Source organism: Phasianus colchicus, chromosome 26, assembly GCF_987193195.1.
Source record: "Phasianus colchicus chromosome 26, bPhaCol1.hap1.1, whole genome shotgun sequence".
Lineage (NCBI taxonomy): Eukaryota > Metazoa > Chordata > Aves > Galliformes > Phasianidae > Phasianus > Phasianus colchicus.
Genome location: NC_143461.1, coordinates 901,647 through 913,197, shown reverse-complemented (window position 1 = coordinate 913,197; position 11,551 = coordinate 901,647). Strand labels below are relative to the sequence as shown.

The 11,551-nt window shown below is 52.0% G+C and overlaps 1 pseudogene and 1 gene segment (V, D, J or C); both read left to right on the top strand.

Moving 5' to 3' along the window:
• Nucleotides 1-1,868: 1,868 nt before the first annotated feature.
• Nucleotides 1,869-2,776, top strand: LOC116226915 (T cell receptor alpha variable 4 pseudogene; annotated as a pseudogene).
• A 6,941-nt stretch (nucleotides 2,777-9,717) lies between these two features.
• On the top strand, nucleotides 9,718-10,663 carry LOC116237706 (T cell receptor alpha variable 26-2-like). The segment is given in 2 exon segments: nucleotides 9,718-9,800; nucleotides 10,233-10,663. Coding segments are annotated over 2 exon segments (474 nt in total).
• Nucleotides 10,664-11,551: the final 888 nt, after the last annotated feature.

The window sequence follows — 11,551 nt, the reverse complement described above, 5'->3', positions numbered from 1 at the left end:
TTATTATTTTATAGTATGGTAGAAATTTGCTAATAAACAAAAAAGGGGGAAATGTGGGAACGTAAGAAAAAACTGCACGGAGCAGCAGCTGCGGAGCAAGATAAGCGGCATGAGAACCAAGGACACCTTCAGAAGAAGAACGAACATCTCACGGCTCTGATTGGCTAAGCACCTGTGTGAATGGTTAAGGAGTGTTTTGCAGAATGCTCTGTTAACATGTATAAATAGAGTAGTGCTTAACAATAAAGCAGACTAATAGCCTTTAACCACAATGGTGTGCTGTTATGTCTCTAGCGCGTCCTGAGAGTCCAGACTTCCCCACATCTCTGCATACCACACATCACTAGGAATGCTGTTAGGCCCCTGTCTTAAACTGAAAGTTCTCTGAAATTTCTCCTGAATGGGGTTCTCAGTTGAGTGCATCTTTTCCTATGTATCTGAACATTGTTCCTCTTGTGAGCACTTGCCTCTATTGGTCTGACAGGGACGCAATCTCCTCTGGTTGAGGAGAATGTATACTCATTGGTCCGTGAGACAGTGGAAATGGTGAGAAGCAAAATGGAAAGCACTGAAATACTGAGTGCTTCCTTTTCCTCAGTTCCCATGAGTAAGGCTTGTCCTCAGGCCTCCCAGTTCCCTGAATCTCTTCTCAGAGTATTGGAGAGTGGAACATTATTCCCTACAAGGGAGAAATCCTTATGGAAATCTTGTTCCAGTTGAACAAACATGTGTCCATAAGTTGAAGATGTATCCAAAGGCATTTGTTTGAGTGATGCCACTGTGAGGCTGCTCTCAGTCAGGTCAAGGGTCACAGCAGTTGAAGGATGGATGTCCTAGCTAGGAAAATGAAAGAAGAAAGCAATTTAATACAGGGATCACAGCCATCTTCATAAAGTGGAAGAAACTGTATGCCCTTCACTCCTTTCCTACAGAGGAAATGTCTTCAGATGCTATTGCTAAGAGCACAAAACACAGCACAGAATTAAGCAACAGCCAATGTGGTTGTACAGAGGGTAAATCATGCCTGAGCAACCTCACTGCATCCTGTACAAGATTACATAGAGAGTGAATTGAGGGAAGTGATTGCTATGTGGTTAGATTTCAGCATGATCATTTCAACTGCCTGCTGCATAGCCCCCTCACAACCAAAAGGGTGAGTTATGGCGTGGGTTAATGCATAATTATGTAAGATTTTATGGTGTGGATGTCTCTGAGATACGGGCTCAGCTTTCGATCTGGTTGAACACTGTCTGGGACTCTGTAACCGTGCTTCCATGCTCCCTCTCAGGTTCTCCCACACATTCAAAGCCTGATGCTGCACGTTCCCAGCCTCCCTTCTCGGCCTTTCTCGGGCTCCTCGGGGGCGACATCAGCGCCATGGGCAGCAGCAGCAGCCTGCGGAACCCGGAGCTCGGGGAGCTCTCGGGGTGCCGCGTTCCCGGGCAGCAGCACACGACCCGTTCCCGCTGCCGGGTTTCGGATCTGCGGCATCACCAGGCACAGCGGAAGGAACAGGTCTCGGCCGCGTTGCACTCACCGACCATTCCAGTCCCGTCTGTGATACCGCTTGCCCCACTCGCTGGGGACACTGAAGGCGAGCAGCTACTTTCTCCTGTACTGAAGGGGCTTTCGCAGCAGTTCCTCAGCTCTCCGCCTACACTGCAGGACACGCAGAGCCCAAACCCCGCTACCCGCCCACAGGCGCCCGGCACTCGCAGCCCGGAGCAAGCCCGAGTGACGCCGGCGCAGGGCGCAGCCCCTTCGGGCGGAGCTGGCGGCGGCGGGGGGGGGAGGAGGCGCCGCGGGCGGAGCAGAGCCGGGGCTGGCGGGGGCAGCGCGGCGCCGCGCGGCGCGGCGCGGGCGGCGGAGCGGCGGGATGCGGCAGTGCCGGGCCGCGGGGCTGGCGGGGCTGGCCGCGGTGCTCCTGGGTGCGCGGGGCTGCCGCCGGCGGGGCCGAACTGAGGGAGGGGGCAGCGGGGGCCGGAGCCGCGCACGCCTCTGGCCTTCCGAGTTTTTTCCAATCTCGTGCCCCACCCCCTCTCAGCTGCATTCATTCCGGCTGTCTCCAGAGATCTCTGTCCACCTTATCCACCCGTCTTCCCTTTCTTTCTGAACTGCTGCGTTCATTGCGAATCCCCGTCCCACACTGCTGCATCCTGCACAGCCTTTTCCTCTCAGTCGCTTTTAAACCTGCTTTGGATCTGATCTGACATTTCCTGTTGGAGCAATTGAATTTTCTGAGTTGGATCTTCTTTTCTTCCCCGCAGCGACTGTGAGCAGAGCTCAGGTGCAGCAGGAGCCGTCCGTAGAGACCAGCGAGGGCACCGGCATCAACATCACCTGCTCACACACCAGCATACAGTCCGACGAGTACATCCACTGGTACCGCCAGCTCCCGGGCCGAGGACCCGCATTCCTCGTCAGCGCCGTTAGAGGTTCCAAGGAGGTGCCAGATCCGGAGGGGCAGGTGTTTATGTCGGCAGACCGCCGCTCCAGCGCCCTGTGGCTTGCCCGGCCCCGGCTCGGCGACGCGGCCGTGTATTACTGCGCCGTGGCGCACGGGGAGCGAAGCCGGGGCTGCGGCCGGGCACGAACCGCTTTGGGCGGGGCGGGGGCACAGTGCCGTCCGGGCCCGCAGGGGGCGCTGCCTGCATGGCCACCAAACTCCATCCTGACCAGGGTGCACTTCCCTGAGTTCTCGACAGAAACGAGCACGGCACACGCAGCACTGATGCATGAGGCCAATGTCAATCAGACAAACCTGTATCCGAGGTGATAAAAATGGCATAAATGACGATACTAGCTCTGTTGTTCGCCACGGAGACCTCCACATAATTCTACGATGTCTGCTATCCTTGATTGCTTCCCCGATGCCACACTGATGAGAACAGGAGGTGACCTGTTCTACGAGACAGCAGTGTGGCTTATACCCACGCCATTCCACACAATTGTATCTTTTTCTATAAGATGAGCAGTGGTGGTGTTCTCCCTTTACATTACCACTGGTTTTTACTGTGGGCGGAATCATTGCACGGCAAAGGCTGATTGTCCCCTGTTCTGCCATAGCAGAGACCTTCTGCTGCAACGGACAGTGCCCAAGAGAGCAGCCTCTGCTGTGAGTCACAACCTCCCATTCGTCTGCAATGGAGAAGCGTCTCCACAGGTTAGGCAGAGGAAACAAGAAGAGACTTGAGCCATGTTTTCAGAAAGTTCAGGATTGCCACTTGCTTTCAGCATTTCCTGGAGTATCCAAGTAGGGTCAGGAATTCTGAAAGCAGTGGCTTAAAGATGTCTTCCTGATCCAGCACCATGTTCGTGGTTCATGGACGAATTTATCCAGGACCATGGCCAGGAGTTTTAGCATGGCAGGCACCTTCAGCCACAGTAGTGGCTACCGAAGCTGGACCCGACGTGATGGGCACGCCCTCAGAGCTGAGGATGCTGCCAACAGCAGCGGAGGTGGAGGAACCCACGACGGTGTTCTGCGGGAAGGAGCTGAGGATGGGTCCGGGCAGGGTCACCACCACGGGAGAGGGCTGGATGACAACGTTGGAGTTCTGGCACTGCCTGACACAGGGCTCGTTGCAGCTGCTGGCCAGAGGGGTCGGGCCGCAGGGCTGGCATGGCACACACTGGGAGTAGCAGGACATGTCTTGGGACTGGAGGTACACCTGGGAAAGACGGATAGAATGACGAAGAGAACAAGGGTACTTGAGGGACAGCCTGGATAGCCTCTAACAAAGGAGACACGGCAACTACTCAGGATGGAGGAAAAGGCTGAGAGAGGAGGTCAGATCCTTTCATAATGCCAGGACCCTACTGTGAGTTGTCTGAAACAGAGAGAACCTCTTTGAATGCACAAATGTAAAGCCATGTAAGCAGTGTCACAAGCACTCTCTGAGCAGACCTTATCTCATCCATGGTCTCCCATAGCATGGAGATCCACTATCTGATAACAATTCTATTGAGGCATGAGGAGGAGAGAGGGCCATAATTTTCTGACTAGCTACCCTTGATTGCAAGCTATCCCTTCTCATTAGATGGGCTGGTTTTTGGTTTCCCCCAGTGCCACCTTTGCGTTTCCAGACTTATGATGTGCCCATTCTCTAATGAAGGATTCTTTGAAGTGCTGTGATTAAATGCTCACAGGTTCATAGGGCAGAACTGCACTGGTGAGGCCGATGCCCCAGCTCAAGTAGTGATCAGGTCTGGAGGAGGCAAGAGAAGTCAGCCTGGTTCAGTGCAGTGGGGCTGTCATGGTTTCATGATTTTTGTAATCGGTACTCCACATCATAAAATCCAGTAGTGCACTGGGAGTTAAAGAGTTAATCCTTGAATTCCATGGATTGTTGATAGTTCTGTTACCTGTCTCAGAAGAGAAGAATGAACTACAGTTCCCAGAGGACATGACTGTTCCATTTCGTTTTTCTGGTGAGAAGATAAAACTGCCTCGGTGTTACAGGACTGTTTCTTTTTTGATGCATCAGAGAGGAGTGCAAAAAGTCCAAAGTCAGTCAGTCCAGACTCTTCTTAGGTCTAAATAAAAGAAATCTTTGAGGAAAGGGGATTGTAAACAGAATTGATGTTAAAAGTAAGTGGAAGAGAGTAATGCTAGACACAGGACGCGATGCAAGAGAGAAACACTTCCTCTCAACTGCAACCATCCAAACCATTGCTTCTTCACTGAGTGCACCATCTACCAAATCCAAATTTCTCCATCTCTCCAGAGGATGAAAGTGCCCCTTCATGTCCTCACATTATCCTCTGCCAACAAAGATTGCCTTTCTTCCTTGGCAACATGAGACTAACACAGAAAGGATCAGGTGGAGGCAGAGACAGTGAGCAGAGCACAGGGACATATGAGGAGTCCATGAAACTCCCAGGAGCACTCCAATGAGCCATTTTGGGTGGCTGGTAGAATCACAGGATCACTTAACTGTAGCAATTGGAAGGGACATCTGGACATCATCCAGTCCAACTGCCATGCTAAAGCACATTCCCTAGATGAGGTCAAACCAGAAGGCATCCAGGTGGGTTTCAGTATCTGCCGAGAAGGAGACTCCAAAATCTCTTTGGGCAGCTAATTCCAGTGCTCTGCTCTTTCACACTCCAAGTGAATAAATTCTTTCCTGTGTTCAGATGGATATTCCTGTGTACAAGTTGGTGCCTGTTCCCACACTGGGCACTACTGAAAAGATCCTGGGCAATGCTCGTGACACCTGCCCTTTCAATATTAATAAGCACTGATATGATCCCCTCTTAGACTTCTCCACACTAAACAATTGCTGCAGTCTCAGAAATTCATCCAAAGGAAGATGCTTATGGCTGTATAGAAATGAAGAAAGGGGTAAAAGACTGTCTTCATTTTATGCAGGTGTGATGTGAAAAGGCTGGCCAGATGAAACAAGGCTGCTGTCTCTTTCTCATGGAAAATCCATCTCAGCCAAGCCCAACACAGGCAAGATCAGAAAAGGATGTGGGAGAAGGATTTCAGACATACATAGTTTCCAGGAAGAATTAGGTGAGAAATGCTGAGCAGAGGGTGAATGAATCGAGCTGCCTTTAATGGAGACCCTGCACTGCCCCGGGCCCAGGCATAGCCTCATGGAAGTGACAGTTTTCTGTGGTGCTTGTGATGAATGGAAAACAGCCAATGACATGAGCTGTGTGGCTGCTTCCCTTCATGCTGTTTGTTCATTTCCTGGCTTATGCCACACCCATTCCCTCATAGAGGCTCCTTCTGAGTGCTGGAATTGAGAGGCCCCAGTACATCTGGGCCAGGAATGAGTCAGTGATGGCAGAGGACTCAGCCCAAGTGCTGAGATGGATTCAGCTCAGGCAAGTGATGCTGGCCTGGGGCTACCCTGCATGCACATTGGACATGTCTTCCTCTTTCCCACCATCCCAATTCACTCCAGTGATCTCAAGTGTTTGGATGCCAAGGCAGGTGGGCTGGACTGCTGGGTTTCTAATCTCTTCCTCATCAAGTTCCCCTCTGGATAATTTGCGTAACCACCTGGGGCTTCTCTCACTGGGCCATCCCTGCACATCTGTAAACACTGCTGAAGAGTGCTATAGCTGGGACATCCCTACCTGCAACACTGTCCAAATCCATCCCTGCCATTGTCCCCCAAATGCAACCTCACCTCCCAGCAGCAGCCTTTCCGCACTGTTGAGGCTTGGCTGAAATGCAGGAGCTCTGATTGCAGGTGCACATAGTCTGAGGAATGCAGGGGAATTCCAGTATCAATTTACATCTCCCCACAGGGAGAAATACACACTTGAAAATCTTTTCCTCAAAAAACATGCCTGGACAAAATGGTTTGGCAGTTGCCAGATTTAACCTTTCCTTTGGATACATTAGATGTACTCGTTTCTCTTATCCTGAGACAATCACTGCTACGTCCAGTTACATTTTTGCCACTGCTGATGGATTTAGTAGAAGCCACCCTTCTTCCACAGAAGCAGGGAAGGATACAGTAAAGGATGCAACACATGTTTAATGTGTCTGAAGACGGAGATAAAATCATGCCAAGAGTGAACACCGAGGGTGGGGAGCAGCAGGAGCAGACAAGAATCATTCCTACAGCAGCGATGCCACAGGGCTCTCATTTTGAGGCTAAGAATGGTAGAGAGGCAAGCAGGTCACTTGAGGCTGGTTTTGAGGGGTACAAACAGAGATCTCTGAGGGGAAAAGACAACAATAATAGCTTCTGAGAAACTCCACTTGAATGCGAAACATTGCAGATACAGACAGCATGTTGTTTTTCCATGCTGTTCATTTCCAGCTTTAAGCTATGTTCAGTCTTTGCTGAAGGCACTCTGTGTGACTGAGAGACTCGAGCATTTACAGGCAATACACATCTGCTCTTGCGCTGGGAGAGTCCCACAAAGGCAAATGACATCATGCTGAGTCACTCCTTAAGGGCTCCTTGCAGCCATTCTGGCAAGGAGTGGCCCAGCTCCTGGGTGTGACCTTATCCCACCTCACGCTGCTCTCTGGAAAATTCTGCTGGCCTCTTTTGATTTCCCCTGTTTTGCCCCAGGGATGAGAGTATGGGAGCAGAAGTAGTTCATGATCCTTTCCAGATCCCCAAAGAAAGGCACGTCGATAAAGTGTGAAATTAAGTGTTGGATTTATTAAGACAGTGGGAAGAGTTCTAGAGACAACAAATACATCCCACCTCCCTTCTGGTTCTGGGAACCCCATCTTTCTTCAGTATCAGACAGAATCAGGGGATTTTACGCAAGCCACTGGTTACTGTGCAGAACCATTCCATAGGCAGCTCTAAATTCCGTTTCTGAGATTATACCTTCCAGCACACGGAGCACAGCTGGGCATGGTGCATTCCAGCTGATTCCATTACTGCAGTTCCACGGGGATAAGGGAAGGTCTTCTCATTTCCTAAATGCAAGGCCCAACAGAGAAGGTTTGTCTAGCCAAGGATGCAGGGAGCAACACATCAGCTGTATGCCATTCACAGCAATCACAGCCATCTTCAGAAGGCAGAAGAACGAGGATCCAGGGAACAACATGTCAACAGTATTTCCTTTGCTCCTTCCTACCATGTTTCAGAGGATATATTTTCAGATGCCACTGTTAAACCTACTAAGGACAACGCAGTGATTAGCAACAGCCAGCCTGCTTATACACAGGGCAAATCATGCCTGAGCAACCTCACTGCATCCTGCATAAGACTGAAAAACTGAGGACAGAGCATGTTATGTGCTTAGATTTTGGTGGGACTCTTTGCCTGCCTGTTGCTGTCGTCCCTTCACAACCAAATGGGTGAGTTATGGCAAGGGTAAGTGTACAGTGATGTAGGTGGAAAACTAGATGATCTGCTGGACTCTAACTGTTGTGGCTGCTATTCAGAGTACAGCTGGGAACAGGAATTTGTTAAGGGTTCTCCCAGGGAGAGACCCAGGAGTTTATAACTTCCTGTTGATGCTCTCCATGACTGGACAAGATGCACTATAAGCATGTGTGTGGAGGACCCCTGATTGGGAAGAGCCGTCAGGATCTCATGAAACAGGATGAAAGAAAAGGGGAGCCAATCAAGAAGCATACACAGACCGACCTGGAAATGATGGGAAGAAATACATCTCACATTCACACCAGCTGATCAGGAATGAAGAAAGCACCGGACCACTTCCAGGAGGACAGGTCGGGCCTTTGCAGGAGATGCAGCTGTGAATCAGGACATGGATGGGAATTGGTGTGAGACAGACCTGTACTATGTCACATTAGGATATACAGGGAAAGGGGTGAATATATGAGGAGTGACAGAGTGGTGTGCAGCAGGGGCTCCTCAGATCTGGCTGAGCCATGTGATTGATCATTACAGACTCTCATGTCCTCTTACTGAATCTTTTCTTAACTCTGCACCATCTCACTTTGTCCTGTGCACCCTGAATGGACAAATTACCAGTTACTGGGGGGAACAGCATGAGTGGTTTTGGTGCCAGCTGCTGGAGTCAGACTGGGGCTGAAGATGTCCCTGCCATGAGCTGTGTACTACTACAAGAAGAGGAGCCCGTGATTCTCTACTGGAACAGGTGCAGAGTTTGAATCCCAACCAAATGTGGCAGGGGCAGGTTTTATCCCCATAACCACCCGGGTGTACAGCCAACGGTGAGAGATGTGGGGTTTAGCACGTGCAGCTGGAGTCAGGCACCGCAGTCAGTTGGACATTCTGAATTCTCCCGAAGCAGGATCAGCTTTGAATCCGGTTGAACACTGGTCAGGGACTCTGTAACCGTGCCTCCAAGCTCCCTCTTTTCTTCTCCCACACATTCAAAGCTGATGCTCAAATTTCCCAGCCGCCCTTCTCGGCCCCGCTGCCGGCCTTTCTCGGGCTCCTCGAGGGCGACATCAGCACCATGGGCAGCAGCAGCCTGCGGGACCCGGGGCTCGGGGAGCTCTCGGGGTGCCGCGTTCCCGGGCAGCAGCACACGACCCGGTACTTGAAAGGAGCATACAAAGTGTAGGGGGAACGGCTGTTTAGGAGCGTGAATAGTGATAGGACAAGGAGGAATGGTTTTAAAGCGAGACAGGGGAGTTTTAGGTTAGATATAAGGAGGAAGTTTTTCACACAGAGATTGGTGACGCACTGGAACAGGTTGCCCAAGGAGGTTGTGGATGCCCCACGCCTGGAGGCATTCAAGGCCAGGCTGGATGTGGCTCTGGGCAGCCTGGTCTGCTGGTTGGCGAGCCTGCACGTAGGAAGGGGGTTGAAACTCGATGATCATTGTGGTCATTTTCAACCCGAGCCATTCTATGATTCTATGATTCTATGATTCTATGATTCTATGATTCTGTGATTCTGTGATTCTGTGAGTCTATGATTCTGTTATTCTGTTATTCTGTGATCCGGGCACAGCGGGGGTGACAAGGCTCAGCCGCGTTGCGCTCCCCGACCATTTCGTCCCGTCTGGGCTCTCGCCTGTCCCTGTCGCTGGGGACGCTGCAAGAGGGCAGGTGGTTTCCCCGCTGCCGATGGAGCTTCCCCAGCCGTTCCTCAGCTCTCCGCCTACACCGAAGTACCCGGGCTACCCCGCAGGACACGCTACCCGCGCATATGCGCCCGGCACTCGCAGCCCAGAGTAAGCCCGAGTGACGCCGGCGCAGGGCGCAGCCCCTCCGGGGAGGAGCTGGCGGCGGCGGCGGCGGGGAGGAGGTGCCACGGGCGGAGCAGAGCCGAGGGTGGCGGGGGCAGCGCGGCGCGGCGCGGTGGGGGAGCGGCGGAGCGGCGAGATGCGGCAGTGCCGGGCCGCGGGGCTGGCCGCGGTGCTCCTGGGTGCGCGGGGCTGGACTGCAGGAGCTTCTTTCCGACAAGATTCGCCTCTCTTTAGTCCCGGCTGCGATCAGCCCGGCTGCCTTTAGAGAGCTCAGTTCACTCTTCCCTGCTATCTGGACGTTCTCTCTGCTCTCCTTTAAAAATCTCTCTCCTCACTGCTGCATGCCGCACAGCTTTTGCTCTCACTCCTATCTCCTTCTGTTTTGGGCTGTGCTTCCAAATATCCCAGTACAGATTTGGTTTTTTTTTTGTTTTTTTGTTGTTGTTTTTTTTTTTTTTTTGACCCCAGACAACTGGTTAGTGAGACTTTATGTCTTCTCAGAAAGTGTTCGTCTCCTCTGTGAACAGTTTTGGTGGCTGTTTTTCTCATCTGCATTACATTTCTGGTGCAGCAAAGGAATTTTCTGAGTTTGCTGCTTCTTTTCTTCTCAGCAGTGGCTGTGAGCAGAGCTCAGGTGCAGCAGGAGCCGTCGGCAGAGACCACTGAGGACACCGGCATCAACATCACCTGCTCACACCCCAGCATACAGCCCGGAGATTACATCCACTGGTACCGTCAGCTCCCGAGCCGAGGACCCGCATTCCTCGTCAGCGCCGTTAAAGGCTCCAAGGAAGTGCCGGACCCGGAGGGGCAGCTGTCGGTGTCAGCAGATCGCCGCTCCAGCGCCCTGTGGCTCGCCCGGCCCCGGCTCGGCGACGCGGCCGTGTATTACTGCGCGTTGGTAGCACGGGGATTCGAGCCGGGGCTGCGGCCGGGCACGAACCGCTTTGGGCGGGGCGGGGGCACAGTGCCGTCCGGGCCCGCAGGGGGCGCTGCCTGCATGGCCGCCAAACTCCATCCTGACCAGGGCGCACCTCCCTGAGTTCTCGAGAAAAATGAGCACGGCACACACAGCAGCCATTGACTGAAGCCAATGTGAGTCAGGCGCAGCTGGGTCTGTGTCAGGACTGCACACCATGTGAGTGTGGGGAACAGCAGGACTGACTGCAAGGGCTGTGTTTGACACCTGAGGGACATTCTCACAATTCTATTCCATCTTCTATCCTCTCCTCCTTCCCCAGTGCAGCACATATAAGAACCTGGAAGGAGAGGGGCCTAAACCAGAACATCAGCAATGTGCTATGTGAGAAAACTAATTGAGGAAATAACCTAGTGGAATGCAAGGTAACACAATACATTATCATTGGAGTGGAAGTGAATAAGTCAAATAAATGAAAGAAAGAGAGTGCCCCAAAACCAAAGGCCTTTCTCTAATGCTGAAGGGGAGATGGCTAGGGTGCACACACCACAGAGATGACCAGAAAGACAACATTCCATGAGTCCCAAGCAGTTTTATCTTTCCCTCTGAATGGATAACTGAAACACAGTGGTGAAGTCTTCTGGGAGCTGTAGTTCTTCTCATCTCAGGTACTCAGGTATTGAGGTACTACCAGCAATCCACAGGACTGCAGCATGAACTCTTTAAGTCCCAGTGCACTGCATGAAGTTACAATGAGGAATGCCAAGAACAAAAATCATAAAACCATGACGCCAGTGAGGTGGACTACACTGCTGGGTTTCATTTCTCTTCCTCATCCTATTACCCTGTGGAGAAATTGTTGATTTCCTTGGACTCCTCTCACTGGGCTGTCCCTGCACATCTGCAAACTGTGCTGGCAGCTCATCAGGAGACTTTATCTGTTTAGGGCACTGCAGCCTTGCCCTGCCGGAAAGGTCCCCAGTGTCTCCTGAGTCAGCTTCCCATGACCTC